Source organism: Carassius auratus, chromosome 38 (assembly GCF_003368295.1).
Source record: "Carassius auratus strain Wakin chromosome 38, ASM336829v1, whole genome shotgun sequence".
In the NCBI taxonomy this organism is placed as follows: domain Eukaryota; kingdom Metazoa; phylum Chordata; class Actinopteri; order Cypriniformes; family Cyprinidae; genus Carassius; species Carassius auratus.
This window is the reverse complement of record NC_039280.1, coordinates 16,071,441-16,089,328: the sequence shown is the minus strand read 5'-3', so window position 1 is coordinate 16,089,328 and position 17,888 is coordinate 16,071,441. Positions and strand designations below refer to the sequence as shown.

Below are 17,888 nucleotides of genomic sequence, written 5' to 3'. Positions count from 1 at the left end.
AGTGGAAAAGTGCCACGTGAATTCATAGCAAAAAATAGCGCAGACGTATGTGAGATTGGTGCACCTTGCATTTTGGAGAATGCAGTCAGTCTTCCGTGCAAAAAGAAATTCAGCACACCCATTCTATGCTGCAGAAATAGTGAGGTAGTATGCTATTCAGAACATAGCCACAGTACACACAGATTGTAAACAACAAGACCCAAAAAGTCAAAACAGAGAACGACCTGTCAAAATGTTTGACAAGTACATGTCAGCGCACAAATCACAAGACTCACAAAAACACTTGCACACAGGAAGAGAAATTGAATAAAACAACAATAAGCAATAGCCGAGTGACCCGCAAGATGAAGATGCCTGCCATAAAAACACATAAAACTAAAGACAAACACATGGTGATGTCGGACAAGCTGGCGGCAGGGTTATGCAGAAAGTAAACGGTCCTGACTATGGGGAATATATCCAGACCGAAGAGTCAGTGTTATTTCATTGCGATTATAATGAGTTTCAGTGACCTCTAAATATTCAGCGTCCCTTTAGAAAATCCCAGGGTAATGCCACGGTCAGCTGACCTGGGATCACATGGGCTCTTTGAAGTGTGAGGTAGTCCAACATACTGGATTGTGTCATTACGGCCCGCTCGATTTTCCAAATTAAGTCCAATCAGCGCACCAATTAATCATAACAAACCATGATCTCATGAGTGAGCCATTATTGTTTTTCAACGAGGTCAGTGCCACTCCTGTTTAGTCATTCCTGACTCCATCCGTGACCTCTCTGCAGTCAATCCCAGAATGCATCAGGACATTCTTGCAACAGCTCGCGCTCCACATGTTTGGATGAGATTAGGGAGCTGATGCAGAGCAGTCGTCGCCGCAGCAGGAGGTCCCATCACGGCCCACCCGCCCCATCCTGCGGTGGCCAGGGATCAGAGGTCACGGTCAACCGGAGAGCAATGGAGAGGGTGTGAATGTGTGCAAGAATTGTGTCGACGTTTGTGCGTGCTTGGGCAAGATGTTGTTAGCATTCCCTCTACTACGGAAAAGATAAACATGCGTCGAAGCGCGTTAACCCCTGTGCGTCAGCTCCAAGGCCTGTCAAGAGTTTTGATCAGTACAAGAGTTGAAACCAGAAACAAAAGGAGTAAGTCTTTGCGAGGGTGGATAAACGTGGGATGAGGATAGAGGCAGAACACAAACAAACAAAGGCCATCAGGGAGTTAGGAGGAACATCCAGAACATTTAAGGGGCTGGAAGGTGTCCATGCACTGTAGGCCAACATTCGACAGAGATTAATGACTGGAATAGAGGACTGGAAGGAGAAAAGCACAGAACTTCAGTGCCCCCTTGTGAACAACCCCTGACAGAGCAGGATCACACAGAACTCACCTCAAAATCTATTCAGGTTAAAGTGAGCTGTGGCAAGCCGATGCATTCTAATGGAATGCTTGCATCGAGTCTTAAAACCTGCTTTTCATCTGAAACGCCCTTCCTTTTCTGTTGACATCACGAATGCATCTTCACAACCTTTTCTCTCAAACCACCTGGCTCCTTTTTCAATGTTACAGCCACATTTTTCCTACTCCCAATGAATGACATTACGTTCTGTCATGGGTTGCAATAGCATTTTGGTATTATTTTCACACGGTGAAGGCATTGTGTCACGGATGACAGGACAAGTACACTAAGAACTGCAACTTCCATTCTGCCAGAAAACTCTACTTTGAGAGTAGACAGACTGTGGAAAAAAGAGGGCATTACATTTCAAATATTAAAAGTAAACCTTTAGGACATTTAATATGAGCAACTTGATAAAATGTATGTATATGATAAAATTTACTATGCAGTTACTAATAATATTACATGTTCATTACAAAATGTATTTTATTATGTATTTTTATGTTGAAAAGATATATAGTACTCTTACTAGATGTACCATTATTCTTCTAGTCTTATTTGAAACAGACCAACAACTTGACTAATTGACCAAGCGAGTGTGTGATTTAGTCAAAATTGAAAGGTTTTGTTTTTCAAAGCACTCTGTGATGTTTTTTACTTCATACTTAAAAACAAAAAACAACACTCGGACAAAATCAGATTTCTTGATGATCTGATATGTTTTTATACTTATTTTTTCATTTCAAAACATTAAAAAAAAAAAATAATTACTAATAAGCCAATAAATACTCTTCAGCTTACATCTACAAGTTATAACGGTGATTTGACGTATTTTTATTTGACATAAGTGTTTGTTCACCAAAGTATATTTTGGTCATCCCATTTAAAATAACATTAAAATCAGATCATTTATGAGCTTTTAAAGTGCTGGAAACAGTTATGTGAAATGCTTGTAAGTCATATTGCTTGAATTTCTCTCCCAAAAGGCTGTACAAGCCCTGAAATGAATGACGCAATAACATTCCACTATTTCTGCCACAACACCATGGCTACGGTAAGCATTACTGCTCCTGGTTTTCTATGTCAGAGCCGTTTGATCGGTTTATAACCGAGATTTCTGTGCAGAATCTGAATCTTTCTCATCTCGCAGTAACCTTATTCATTGTGCAGTGAATTCAAAGGCTTCTCTCTGGATCTCGCAGCGCTGTGCTGTAACAGTGTCACAAAATCAACTTTGGTTCCCGACTAAAGCTGTTCTGAGCCCCAACTTTTTTTGTTTTTGACATGGTCAAAAGCTGCTCAAACGAGTATCTGGATTTTGTTTCAGTTTTGTTTAGTTGGATGTTTCTCAAATGCAACAAAAATGGCAACATGAGCTGATGGTCGCGCTAGAGTGAGCGGCCACAAAATTTACTCGCACCGGCAGAAAAAATGGTCACAAAATGTGACCATTTGGTCGCAGTCTGGAGCCCTGTTTAGGGTTTCGTTTCATTTTTTTGTGTGTGTTTTTATTATTATTATTACTATAGGACAGTATAAAGGCACTATAGGTTGACACACTGCCCATACAAGGCTATCAGCGCTGACCTGTTTAGTGTTTTTAATAAGCTCTGTTTAAAAAGTAATGTTTTGTTTCATTATGAGGGTACGTAGTTATGGCTTTGGTGAAGTTTCTTTAATTTTAAAGGGCAAGTTTTATAAAGTTATGTTGGTGCATTGAAACAACTATGACCTTTTGCTTTGGGCAACTAACTCACACATGATAAGCAAGCTTCAATTGTTTAATGGATTGGTCTGCCAAAATAAGATTGCTTTACGTAATAATGTGCCCTATTAATATCTATCTATTTTTATTCCTACTATGAAAGTCAATGGGCGCCACCAACTGTTTGTTTACCAGCAATCCTCAAAATATCTTAATTTATGTTCAACATAAGAAAGCAGCTCATACAGGTTTGAAACAACATGAAGGTGAGTAAATGATTCATTCATTTTCGGGGTGCTCTCAACTACTGTTTTTTTACAGTGTAGTTGGGAGAGGGACATAGAACTACTGAAGTCACACCTGTTCTTTTTGGAGTGCTCATCTTTTCCCTTCTTTACCCCAAATATCCGCGTGATCAGAGTGCTGAACAGGAGAGTCGAGGAGTTCCTCACCTAAAAAGAGGACAGCATGGAGAAACTGACATCAGAGCAAACCTTCCCTCCATGTACATTAATCATAACATGCACAATATTACATTATAGAGGTTAACTTCATTTCAAATCTTAAAAAAGTGGTGCTTGTTGGTTAAAACATGTCAGGAAAGTTAAAAAAACAAAAAAATTACTCAAACAGGTCTGTATGATGCTGTATGCTGTATGATGCTATGTCACTTCTTCTGTGGCACATTAAAAAAACCTTTTGAGAATTGCGTCAGTGTTGTTTTGTGTTCATACAATGGAAGTCAATGAGCTCCATGTTTCACAGAAGAAAGGAAGTCATACATGTTTGGAACAACTTGGGGTGAGCAAAGAGGAAAAACATTCATTTTTTGGGTGGATTATTTCTTTAAATAGACCACTGGGAAAATGTAACAAAAAAAAAAATAATGATATGAGCTCTTTAACATGAGAAAGTCATGAGTCAGAGCACATGATGATGGCCCTCGAGACGATTACAATGCAAAAATTGGTTTTGGAGCTCAAGGGTGTACAAGACTCACAAAGTCCACGTCATGCAGGATTTGCAGGGTCTGAAGACATCTTGTTCCAGGAACAGTTAAATGCCTTCAAATCCAAATCTTATGTGGCTAAAGTAATGCTGAACACACCAAACGTAATGTTCAAAGTGTTACTGCCTCATAACTTTGATCACATTTTGATGTCAGCTTAAGAAACATTCCTCACAGACTACAAGAAGACTGTGTGAGATCTCTGTGACTACCTGACTGCTGCATTCTGGGAAGGATTAGGCCTACTGTACTCTACTTCTGGCTGGAGCTCTGCAGTAAAGAGGGAAACCGCTACAGTAGCAGATCTTCTGACAGCTCCAGAGTAATGAACGAGTGGGGGGGGGGGGGGGTGTACTCAAAAGGAATGAACAGATAAGAAAATGAAGTGAGGAGAGATGTATGGAAGACATGTAAAGCAGATATACAGGTATGAGGGAGGAGAGCGCAGGAATGCGACCTGGAGTTGTCACCAGCGTGACCTGTATGAGCCGTGTCGCCCATGTTGAGGTGATCAAAGAGAGCAATCGAGGGCAATCGGCCAGGACTACCGCAAAGCTGTGTGTGTGTGTGTGTGTGTGTGTGTGTGTGTGTCCGCTCCTGTCCCTAGTGTTCTCATTCACTTTAATTATCAACCTGTCAGTGCCTCAGCAACAGCTATGGCCTGACAGGGGATGTATGTGAAGAACAGTGAATAAACGAGTGTGAGAAAGGATGAAGAGACGGAGAAAACTGGAGAGAGAATTATATACAATTTAAGTCCCTTTTACAAAATAACATCGGACATCTGAGCCGCTGAAGACAAGTGGATTACGTTTGTTTGTGAAGAGAATGCGCGATCCTCGATCTATCTAAATGCGTTTATGTTCGCGCAAATCATTCGTGGTCCAGCTTGACCTCCAGAAGATGTGAATGTACGGTTCGCCTTTCCGGATAACATGCTATTTAGCAAGTTTCACGACGAATGCGTGGTTAAGGTAAACAGTCCCTCAGAGAGCAGCTCAGAAGAGAGGGGCGGGGCCAGCAGAGCTCATTAGCATTTAAAGTGGCATGCAACAATATTGCAACTGTTTTTGATAGGGTAAAAAGGGTGTTGTTTTACACTACCATTGAGAAATTCTAACCAAAGTATGTTACAGACTTTTCATAGGACCCTAAAGAATCATATCAACTTGTGAAAAATCGGCGTCCGATGACCCATTTAATAATAATATTAAACAGTGGGCATTTTTGAGTATATACACTACCTTTCAAAAATGTGGGGTCCAAATGTATTGAATTTAAAAAATAAATTATTCCTGTGCTGATCTTTCAGCAGGCATTACTCCAATCTTCAGTGTCAGAACGACACTTATTTGAAATTAATTACATTTTTGAAACAATTTAAAAATTACTTTTGAGACAATGTTATATTAACGGTTTCACCTGTAGAAATGATGATGAATTAAAACGTGTAACAAACAAACCTTTAATTTTGGTTAGAATTATTTATTAAAACTGTACATTATGTATACCTTACTAATGTGTTACCACTATATCTAATAACATGGCATGATGGTACTTTGAGATAAATATTCTGTGGACAAACCATGTCTGAAAAACCATAATTGTTATGTTATTGAAGGAACTTGCATAGACATTGTATAAAAAGTAAAAGGTATACTCACGGCCCATACAGGAGAAGTGAAACCCAGGATAGCAGCTTGCATGCCATCGGACACAAACGGCACAATGTTCTCCCCCAGACGTGTGTCTCGATACAAAGCCCTCAGGATGTTCAGAGCGTGGACCTGTACGTACATAAAAACAAAGACACATTAAACATGCCTGATTTTACTAATATTTTCCTCTTAGAGAAGAAGTGTGTGTGTGTATCCACCTGTGGCACAGAGCTGCTCTCAGTGTCTGCATCATTAGAGGGCATAGCCAATGCTGTCAGAGACCTCATGGTCATCTTCAGGAGTCCACAGCTGGATGATTTGGGCTCGGAGGACAGCAGAGCCTACAAGAAGATTAACAGGCAAGTTATCACACATTTGACAAGGTTTGGAATGACGTGAGGCTGAGCAAATGATGACAGAAGCTTCAATTTTAGGTGAACCTTAAGCTTTATTTCAGAAAGCACATTCCTCTGAGACAGGGACAGTGAATGACAGAGGAAAAATGACTCAGGGGGTGGAACCGAATACGGCCTCTGTTCTTTTGTCCTCGTGCCAAAGGGTGTGAATGTTTTCCGGGACATTCGGCAGGAATGTGCGCTCATGCCAGGTGTTGAGACTATCCATCCTCTCCCGGTCTTATTCATCCCTAAAACCCTCTCATTGTCTTGCGCTTCAGATCCGAACCCCTTTCTTCCTAGACTTCAGCATTCAGCTGTTCTGACCTCTCAGAGGACGGTCCACTAGGGACGATCTCCGTCATAAAAACTATATGGAATCAATTACCGATCCGCAGATGTTCGAGTAACACTAATGAAACTGATTCCTGGCTGTGGGAATCTTCCGAGATTGTCAGGTTATTACTTAAGTATGATTGTTTTGGAGGTAATATGCAACTAATGTATCACATACAGTTGTGGGGAATTTTACAGTTAAGTTAGGAGTGTGAGGCAAAAGTCATCGCTAATGGCTTGTTAATAGCGAGAATTGGACCTTGAAATAAAGCGTGTCCAATATAGTCATGCAGAATGTTTTATAAGCACTAATAAACAGCCAAAAAGCCAGGCATGCTAACAAGCAACTAGTTAATAGTGAAAATTTGGTCCTTATACTAAAGTGACTCTATATATATTTGTCATTATAAATACACTGTAAAATACTCTATTTACCTATTAATACTGTGACTTGTATACAGCCACTAGGGCTGGACGAATTATCTAACGATATGATCATGCACATCTAGTCAGTAAATCCGGTTCCGTGATTACCGCTAAATCGACATCACCTGCTTTTAAATGAAGCGGCGTTTAATAGACAGAGCCACAGATCACGGACAAGCAACGCAATATCGCGTTTATTATCGTAGGTGATTCATCTGGGATAATGAACGTTAAATTGCGTAGCTTGTCAGTGATCAACGGTAACGGCTCTGTTTGCCAAATTCCGCTCCATTTAAAAGCAGGTGATGTCGATTTAGCGGTAATCATGGAACCGGATTTACTGACTAGATGTGCATGATCATATCGATAGAAACGCCACTAGTGAGAATTTACAACTTTTTTCCCCCCATTGAACACAAACATGACGGTTAGGTACGCACCTCGGTTTTGACACCAAGGTTCGGGTATGGTTTCGGTACAGCAGGAGGTAAAAACACAAACTGTATTTTCCTATTTTTAATTAAACAATGGTTTACTGAACACATTTCTGAACTCTTTCTGTAAATAAATTAAATTATAATTCAAATGTTCTATAAATCTACTTCATAAACTAAAATAAACAATATATAAAAATCTACCTCAGCTTCTGCGCCAAGTTTTAGGGAGCCCTTTTATACTACGAAGGATAACAGAGCCCAAACTTATATTCAATTAGTATACAATTTATTTTTAACTATAATAAATCAACATTATAATAAAAATTCTATGCAAACATGCATATTGCACTCAATGCAGTTCTTAAACTTTTACATTTTACAACTTGTATTTGTTGTTGAAACAATAATTTGGGCTGTCAAACAATAATTTGGGCTGTCATAAATGTTTCATAAAAGATTTATTTAAATAAGTAAGATGTCTCTATACTCACTATATTTTACTTCACTTGTTACAGTCAAATATTTCGTGACTTCATTTCTCTAGTGGACTAACAAGTTGTGGACATTCATGACTTGCCTCAAGTAAATAAAATGCTAAGACATTTTGTTTACAAGCTGTTTTAATGACATCTTTCCGCAATTGAAACACTGATTGAGTGACTGAATGAGGCATGAGGTGTTCATTCATGTTTATTTTACATTAAAACTAGAAGAGGAAGTGATGATTTCTAATTAGTAATCTTTAAATTCAGAAATGTATACAAGAGGAAAGTGCTATTTTCTTTAGGTGTGAATGATTCATCTGGGATGATAAGAGATCTAGTGGTCTGTGCTGTCCATAAAGGAGGCCCAAGTTACTAACCTGTATATAGAAGGGTATTCCTGCACTGCGGCGGGTCGCACACAGTTTCGAGGACGGGTCACTGGATTTCACTTCCTCAAGAACCTCCTTCAGCCAGTGTGCTGGCAGCTGCTGTAGCGTAGCGCTCCCGCTCCTAACACACACACACACACACACACACAAGACCTTGTTGTGGAATTCAGAACAAGACATTTTATCCCAGGACTGATAGTATCCAAGTTTGTGTGGTTCCCAGTGTCTCTCAGGCATTTTTTGTTTATGTTTTCTCTGATGTGATATTATCCACAGTTTTCAAAGCGATCTAAAAATCTAAATCACGTCCAAATGTGATCTCAAAGCACAGACTATAAAATTAATTGAATTTAAACACTCATTCGGGGAAAATGTCAGACTAGAGCCAAGTTACACTACAGAGGAAAAGCTGCGAAGATAAACATCAGTTTTTATAAACAGTCGTTGTGAAATCATCGCAGCTTCCAACAACAATATTAAGCTGCACAACGGTTTGATAATAATTAGATATATTCTTGAGCAGCAGATCAGCTTATTAAAATCATTTCTGAAGGATCACGTGACACTGGAGACTGGAGTAATGCTGCTGAAAATTCAGCTTTGCGTCACGGGAATAAATTACATTTAAAAATATATTCATATAGAAAACAGTTATTTGAAATGGAAATAAAATTACACAATTTTTTACTGCATTTTTGGTCAAATAAAAGCAGCCTCGGTGAGAAAAATAAACTTCTTACCAAAAGCATTAAATAACCCAAACCTAGCAAATGCTACAGGAGAATGCCATAATAAAAGCAATCTCTGTAAGCCACGCTATTGAAGCAATCCTTCATGTTCGTAGCACAAACAGTTCAGAAGGAGTTACACAACAACGATTAAACTTTTATGTTTGTCAAGTTTATTCAAAACCCCATTCCAGTATTAGCAATGATAATAGAGATGCTTGGCTAAGCAAGCACTGTAATTTCCCTGTAAACTTGCTTGAATACACACACAAACACATAGCAGGAGCTGCCCAAGACGACCTCTTTGTGAGAGGAGAAAAATGCCAGGCTCTCGTTATGAAATGTATAAACTTATACCAGACGCACTGGACCGAACAGGTCAGATCAAACAATCTAAACCACACACACCTCGCTCAGTAATACACTCCACCAAACACAAGGGGAAAGCTTTAAAAGGCAGGCGTCAACACCTCGTAACAGGTTTAGTGGCTGCCAGTGGAGCCGTGTAATCACACAGCAATGCTTTCCCTCCAGAAGCACTTCTGAGACCCCATTCGGACACAACTGCAAACACTTCCTCAATGTTTGCCATCTCAGGTTTGAGCATTTGTTTGCATGCCGTTTTTTTTATAATTAGGGATGCTAGAAAAATGCAAAAGAGAGTAAAAAAAAAAGCCACCCACTTAAGCACAAAATCTCAAAGGCTAGTCGGTACTACACACGGATTAAAAAAAGAAAAAGAAAAAAACCTTTACGAACAGGTCTGGCTTCATTATGGTATGTAGTGCCCACTTTTCTTTTATTCTCAGATACGCAGTCCAATAACGATCCAGTTTAGTCTAGTTCAATGTGTGTCTTTGCCCGAGCACTTAAAAGCACACAAGACAACTACTTTCCACCATTTCTTATAACCGGAGACAGTTTGGCAGCACCAACATTGCGATTAACGTGTGGAGCTTGTCTCAAGTCGGATGGATGTAAATGAAGAAACAACTGGTTGTGTTGATATTTATAGAGCAAACATTAACCAAACTCACTAATTTCATTTGTAAGTCTTGATAATGTTAGCGGGTCTCTGCTGTTATTGTATATGCTTTGTACAAACACAACTGTATTTATCACTCCTAACAGACTAGACAACAGCTACGACCAGTGTTATTTGTGTGTTATTTCCAATTAGTTTTTATTTTTCCTATTTCAGTTTGATTATTTATTTTATTTTTTTGTCATTTTTATTTGTATTAAAATATTTTTAAACCGTTGCAATTTAGGAGTATTTCGGTTTCAATATTATTCCAAATTTGTAGGTTTTCTGCATCTTTTATTAAGGTAAGGATTTTTAAAGATGTTTTAAGACAAAAAAAGAAAAGAAAAAAGAAAACCTTTAAATACCTCTGCTCCTAAGAACAAGAATATGGTAGTAAATTTTAACTATTTCTGCTGAAAAATTATTATGGTGTATTTTTGTCTTGTTTTTTAAGATAAGCTTGCTTGAGAAGCAACATGAAATGAAAAAAGAAGTTCATTATAATTATTTGCCCCAAAAAAACGTTTTCATACTTCATTGATATATTTATGTTGTTTTAAGCATAAACATTCTTAAATCTGTTTTAAGTTTTAAGACTTAATTTTACATTTGCATCTCGAGGATCTGGATGCAAGGATGATTAGATATTTGTATCGGAAAACAAAAATAGATAAATTATAAATATTATTATATATATATATATATATATATATATATATATATTTTTTTTTTTTTGCAATTCATGCAACATTATTACTTTTTGAATTGAATAATTACATTTATTTTACTTCAATTTAAGATTTTTTGCAACCTTTTAGGACAACCCGAAAACCTGATTTTAGTACCTTTTTTATATAAATATTCATTTAATTTTAGCTTTATAACAATTAACAAAAACATGTTTAATATGATATAAGTATAAGTTTATGATGATAACACTGGATATTGATTGTTTTCAAATTTCAAAAGAGTTTCATGAAAACGAAGTAGAAACTGCAGAGGTGGATTAAAAGCAGAAGAGTTCAGCAGAGAGCAGGAATGGAGTCAGATCATTAAAGATGCTCCCTCAGTAGCTCTACAGCAGCAGAAGCGATCTGATGTCCCATTCATGTCACACTCGTGGCAGCGAGCAAATCCATTTCCTTAACCTCTGCACAGAGTCCACATTCCAAAACTCATTAAATCTCACGTTTCCAGATGTGAACGGTTTTCAAACGTCCTGATTATTTGAAGATTGTCCTTCAGGAGCAGCGCTGGTTTCCAGCCCAGCAGCTGAGAGGAGGACTGGACTCATTCAGGTAGGAAGCATTATTGCCAAGCACAACATCAGGGGCTCTGGTGCTGCAGTCCTCATGACTCCCTCATTAATAAAGATGCACACTTGTTCTGACTAAGGCCTTTGGGTTGAAAACATCTTGAATTTTGTAATGACAAGGGGCCTATTTGACTGCAGCGAGCGGATGAGTCTGGACATGTGTTTTAATCATTATTATAGAGCCGCTGAGATATGGAGCAAACTGATTGGCTTAGATCTCTCACCTGCAGAGCATCTCCGTGAGCCGAACGAAACCCACGTAGGCCAGTTCAAACGCCCCCCTGTGACGAGACTGGAGCAGCTGCTCCCGAAAGTACTTCCCCACACCTTCCACCTGACAGAAAGATGGACACAGAGTTAACACGATGGACCTGTGGAATTGGACACTCACATTAAAATCATTTTGCACATACTGCCTAAGTTTTTTGAACCCTTAAGTATAAATGTTGAACCAGACATGGAGCATTTATTTTGAGGTCTATAATAATAATAATAATAATAATAATAATACTTATATTATTATACCATACATTATGTTGATTTAGAATAGAGCACCGTCCTTCGGATGAGACGTTAAACCGAGGTCCTGACTCTCTGTGGTCATTAAAAATCCCAGGATGTCTTTCGAAAAGAGTAGAGGTGTGACCTCGGCATCCTGGCTAAATTTGCCCATTGGCCTCTGACCATCATGGCCTCCTAACAATCCCCATATCTGCTGATTGGCTTCATCACTCTGTCTCCTCTCCACCAGTAAGCTGGTGTGTGGTGGGCGTTCTGGCGCAATATGGCTGCCGTCGCATCATCCAGGTGGATGCTGCACACTGGTGGTGGATGAGGAGATACCCCCTGTCTATGTAAAGCGCTTTGAGTGCCTAGAAAAGCGCTATATAAATGTAAGGAATTAATTAGATAATATCCAGTTTAAATAAGTTTTAGAATCAAAAGCTTTAAACATGACTTTGTATGATGTTTTAAGTTTCCCTCTATCATGGATCGATCGTTTCATCTTATAAATGTGTTTAAATTATTTTTATTGTTTAGTCTTTTAATTTTTGGTAGTGACTCTCGCAAGAAGTGAAATCGCAGTTTCAAGGCATATGATTGGCTGTTCAAGGATCAAGCCTGAGTTGACAGAGAAAGTTCACAATTTAATGTTCTTGAATGATTTTATTCAAAGTTTTAGACATGGGCGAATCGTAGTCATTTAGAAATTAGATCACATGGGTGTTTGAATCGATTTCAATTTCAATTCGATTTTTAATAATTATTTTCATTTTATTTGAAAATATTTGGGGGATTTTTCAAATGTTATTATTTATATATATTTTTTTTTTTACTTGCATGGTATGAACAGCTGAATCATTCTTCAAAATCTCCCCTTTTATGCACCACAAAGCGTTAAATGATATGAGGGTGAGCAAATGATGACCGGTGTTAGAATTTTGGAAGGACTATCCAATTAAATTCAAATTATGAAAATGGTTTGAAACCTCAAATCAAATTTACCTCATTTTTTTTTTTTTTTTTTTGTTTATTCACCCTCATGTCATTTCAAACCTGTAAGACCTTTGTTCATTTTTGGAACACAAATAAAGAATTTTTAGATGAAATCCGAGAGCTCTCTGTCCCTCCCACAGACAGCAAGGGTCCCGCCATGATCAAGGCTCAGAAACGTAGTAATTAGATTGTTAAAATAATCCATGTGACGGTTCAAACCGTAATTTTACAAAGCTACAAAAATATTTTTAGTTATACAATTATCTCTGGCGGCATTTTGGAGAGTATCGCGGCGTATACGCACTTTCCTCGCATGTAAACAATCCAAACAATGCTCGTAACTCTGTAAAATTATGGTTGAGCCCCTGATGTCACATGGATTAAATTAAAATTACAATTAAATTTATGCATTTAGCATACGCTTTTATCCAAAGCGACTTACAGTGCATTCAGGCTATCAATTTTTACATATCATGTGTTCCCGGGGAATCGAACCCACAACCTTGCGCTTGCTTGCTTGCTTGACATTGCTGATAGAGAGCTCTAGGAATTCATCAAAAATATCTGTGAAATGACACGAGGGTGAGTAACTTATGACAGAATACTCATTTTTGGGTGAACTACCCCTTTAATGAATATGCCTAGAAAAACAGACTGATGTTCAGCCTGGCTCTGAACTCAACAAACGGCTCCTTCCACAGGCGGCCAGCGGTTAAGGTCCATATGGCAGCAGAGCAGCTATTTACATCGTCCTCCAAATGCTTCAGCTTCTGCAGGACTTTATTTAGCTAATCACTTCCTCTTTGCAATTTCACCCACACCCCCCACCGCCACCACCAACACCACCGCCACTAAAGTTTGCTTACGCTCCACGTGCGCAGAGAAATTTCCCAATACAGCCGGCTAATTACACGTCAGGTCAGTGACCTAAATAGAAGCTTTTCCTGCACGTCTAGCACTAAGAGGGGTTAACACAAGTCAAGTAAAGCTCAAACTTGCTGTGGATTAGGATATTCTGGTGAAATGGGTATTGAGAAATATACAAACAGATACCACAGATGAAGAATATCTACAAATGTTTGAAGAATGGATGCAGACTTGCAGAGTGCAGTGAACTAACAGGTTGAAAATTATTAGCCAGTAACAAGTAATTGTGGTCACAACTTACAAATGGGGGGGGGGGGGGGTTGAATGTTTCATGTATTTAAAGAATGGAGAAGAGTGTCTAAGTAGCATTAACTAGGTGGTCATAGAAAATATGGTCTTAAAGTGACACAGACCGTTAGTTTTGCATCAAAGGACCTCAGTTTAGTGTCAGAAGACAAGGTTATTAATTTTGTGTTGCCTTTATATGCTTCTTTTTTTTTTTTTTGGGCTCTCGAGTGCCAGCAGCCATTGACTTGCATTTTATGTATCAGTAAAGTCCACTGTTTCATCTGAAAATCTTCCTTGTTCTACTCAAGAAAAAAAGTCAAACGTACTAAACAACAGGAAAAACCCATAGCTACAATAAACTGTCAGAAACCTCAACCCCATTGAAGCTTGCTTGTGGTAAAATGGTATTGATACTGACAATATGTAAACATTGATGACACCGTGATTAATTATTTAGAAACTACAGGGTGTTCCTCATTTCCTAAAAAGTAGCAGGTTTTTGTACAAGTTTTGTTGAGTCACCAACTGATGTCCTACATAAACTCTGGATCTTATAGCAAATCCAATTGAGAACCATAGACCTAAACCAAGAGTCGAGTGACAAGTGTCTTTGGACAAACACACTGTCTTCAGTTGAGAAAAACAGTATTTACATAAAGATTATATGAAGGAGAAAAGTGCCTTGAAAATAAAGGCACTTCAACAGGGCATTGATGTATAAAGCTTACAAAAAAAAGGTCATTTCAAACCAGTGTTATTTAGTGTTAATGATATACTAATACAGTATTTGAAATATTTTCAATAAGCTTTTATTTTTTTATTTATTTTTTCAGCATTTTAATTTAAGTTTCAATATTTTTATGTGATTGTCATTTTTAATTTATTTTGTTTTTAATTCCTTGTAGCTTTAATTTTTTTATAATAAATAAAATAAAAAAATAAGTTTAAAGTTTAAAAAAATAAGTTTGACTGATTAGTTAAGTTAGTTTTTCTTTGCATATTTTTTAGTATAGTATTTTATTTTAATAGTGTTATGGTTTATAAAAAAAAAAAAAAAAAAAAACAGTTTAAACCAGTTCAAGAAAGTTGGTGAACCTGTTGTGAAGCATGAATGAAGAAATATTTTCCAATCGTGTGGACTCCCTTTTGAAACACCTGGATTGCACCCATGAAAAATTGCAAAGAAGTGCTAAAAGTATTAATTTACAAATCACTATCAGCTCTCAGAACAGTCAAACTAATGCAACCAACTTATAAACCGAGCAAGGCGCTTCAGCAGCACTTAAAGCTTATAAGGGCCTCAGATTATCCAAATTACTCAAAACTCTCTCAGCTCAGCCCAAAGAGGACGGAGAGACCCCCATCTTAACCAAAGCTATGGGAGAGCCAGACAGACCCAGCTTTCTCAGCTCCAGATTAGCCCATCTATCCGTCTAGCCAATCATGATCTTGAAACAAATGAACAGGACTTTATTTTCAAAAGGCGACCTACGCAACAGAAACTGTCAGATATTATATTCAAATGACCAGAGTATGACTCCTCCGGGTACCACAACGATCCCCTACCGAGAAGCTGTTTACTCCTAACTCAAGAAATGATCCATCACTGGGATGTGACTAACTGCAGTTGCCATGGTTCCTCTGCAGTCCGAAAACATGTGCCGCGTTTCCACAGAGACGGAGGACATAACAGGATGCAGGACACACACGTTTGGGAAACAGAACCTTCGCTGTCATAAACACACGCTCGGCCCGATCCCTCAGAAGAAATGCGGTCTGGAAAAAGATGTAGAGGCATGAACACAAACCGCAAACACAAGCCATGTGGACCCCGGCAGCATCATTAGATCATCCTTTATATAACAGTCGCGAATATGCCATGGTGACATCACTGAATAACTCCACTCCATCTGTTAAAGCGCTGAGGTCATGCAGCAGGACAGAGCGGTGAAAATAACAATCGCACCTCGCCGACCGACTCCGATTCCCATTCGGAAACCTTCGCACAGATATCAAGTAACAGTTTGAATGATTTATTGCTTCATTTTTCTGTATGTGCAAAGATGTTGCAAGGTCTGCTTTACTCCCTTGCTAATTTCTGGATTTGGAAACTATAGCGGTGGGAACATTTGATCAAGCTGTCTGGTTTTGGCCGAAGCTATGCTCTTAGCTTAAGACATCAAAAACTAATTTAAGAGTTTAAACCTTCTGCCCCTTAAACCGAAAAACTTCCAATCTGCTCTCTACAGAGTGTGCTACAAAAGAAACCTAGAATCATATTGGGTCAAAAGCGCGTAAAATAGAGTCAGAGATCAAAAATGACACGCACTGTCCATAGCATGTACGCAATATATTCTTCTCAAGTCATGCATTAGTTTTGTGTGAGAAAGAAATTGAAATTTAACCTGCTATTCACTAAAAATGTCTGTAAAGCCTTTACTGTACCTCTGAAATCGTATTTGAACTTTTGCTTTTTTACTTCATCAGTTAGAAAATCCTATGATTTTACCCGAATAATGGTTTACATTTTGGCTTCAGACTGTGAAATGAAAATAAATTGTTAACTGAAACTACACTAAATACAAAAACTACCCAAAATAAAATGTCCACAAAATAATTCACATATTTCATACATTGTATATTATAAAAACCTACAACCATTAAACATGGAAGTGCTACTAAATAGTAAAAGCACTACATTTTTCATTTTTAAGTGATACCAAATTGTGGCAACTCTAACATAAGAAAACTAAAAGTAGAAAACAAAGACGATGATAAAGTACAAAAACATAAAATGAAACTTTATAAAACCAATAAATAAATTAAAAACTAAAAGAAAATAGAAAAAAAAAACTTAGATTAAGTTACATTAACTATTCATTCAAGCTCAACAGCATCTGTTCCTATTATTTTTCACTGTACGGAAAATATCTGACTAATATTTCCTCCTTTTCCAAAAGTCCTATGTGTTAGTCACAACTCAAGATTGAGTAAAAGATGATTTTTGGCCGATTTATTCCTTTAAGGGCAGTAGGTTTCAGGACAAGCCCATCTGAGAGAGGGAATTTTCACTTTACACATCAAGCGATTTTTAGCTCTTTTCAACATACACCGTTACAAACACATGTTTACATTGTACTCTAAGTGCTTGTGGCTTCAAGTCACCCATGAGGTTTTGAACATATACCAGGATGTAGGAAACGCTGATGTTTATGTATCGTATTGGCTCACAGGATAGAGATGCTGCCAGTGTCTCAGGTGTAAAAAGCTGCTGAATGAGTTCTGTGTGAAGTGGTTCGGCTCTTCAGGGAAAAAGGAAGCCATTTGAAAAGAATGCAGGATAGGAAAGGTAGTCGGCCCATTAAACAGCAGGCAGGTCTGAAATGAAAGCGCTATGCTAAGAGGGCACAGCTGGAGACAACATATATATTCACGTGGTTTAAACTACTGCCGATGGAAAATATCTACACTCCTTAGCGCAGGAAGCTAGTAATTTTCACTGTCTTGAACCATATGGAGCATAATCATGCTACAATTTAGTCCCTAGCCCGGCCCGTGTCTGACAGTTTATCAGAATTACCCAACCGAGCCCGTCTTTCCCCCCCCATTTCTCCCAAAACAGCTTATACTACTGTTTCAGCTATTAAATTACTTATGTTTTGTATGCAATGGCAAATGTTGCATGCGATGCAATGTTTATTCATGAAATACAAGAAGCCAGGGTAGACTGTGAGATGATCTAGGGCTGGGCGATATGGAGCAAAAAATATATCTCAATATATTTTGCTATATCTCGATATACGATATATATCTTGATATCTTTACAGGAAAAATAACCCCCAAAAAACTACTGCAAAAACAAATATGGCAAATATTACATGTTAAGGGGCCTATGAAACATTTTATTTTTTTCTTCACCATATGTTTTATTG

The 17,888-nt window shown here is 38.0% G+C and overlaps 1 protein-coding gene across 2 annotated transcripts in view; it reads right to left on the bottom strand.

Moving 5' to 3' along the window:
- Positions 1–17,888, bottom strand: part of thada (THADA armadillo repeat containing) — a 91,928-nt gene that overhangs the window by 56,808 nt on the left and 17,232 nt on the right. For both annotated transcript variants that reach the window (XM_026224467.1, XM_026224468.1), the window contains exons 22-26: positions 11,529–11,638; positions 8,223–8,355; positions 5,985–6,107; positions 5,773–5,895; positions 3,460–3,551 (exon numbers count right to left, since the gene is read on the bottom strand). In XM_026224467.1, the coding sequence (XP_026080252.1) occupies positions 3,460–3,551; positions 5,773–5,895; positions 5,985–6,107; positions 8,223–8,355; positions 11,529–11,638 (581 nt within the window). The remainder of the gene's footprint in view (positions 1–3,459; positions 3,552–5,772; positions 5,896–5,984; positions 6,108–8,222; positions 8,356–11,528; positions 11,639–17,888) is intronic.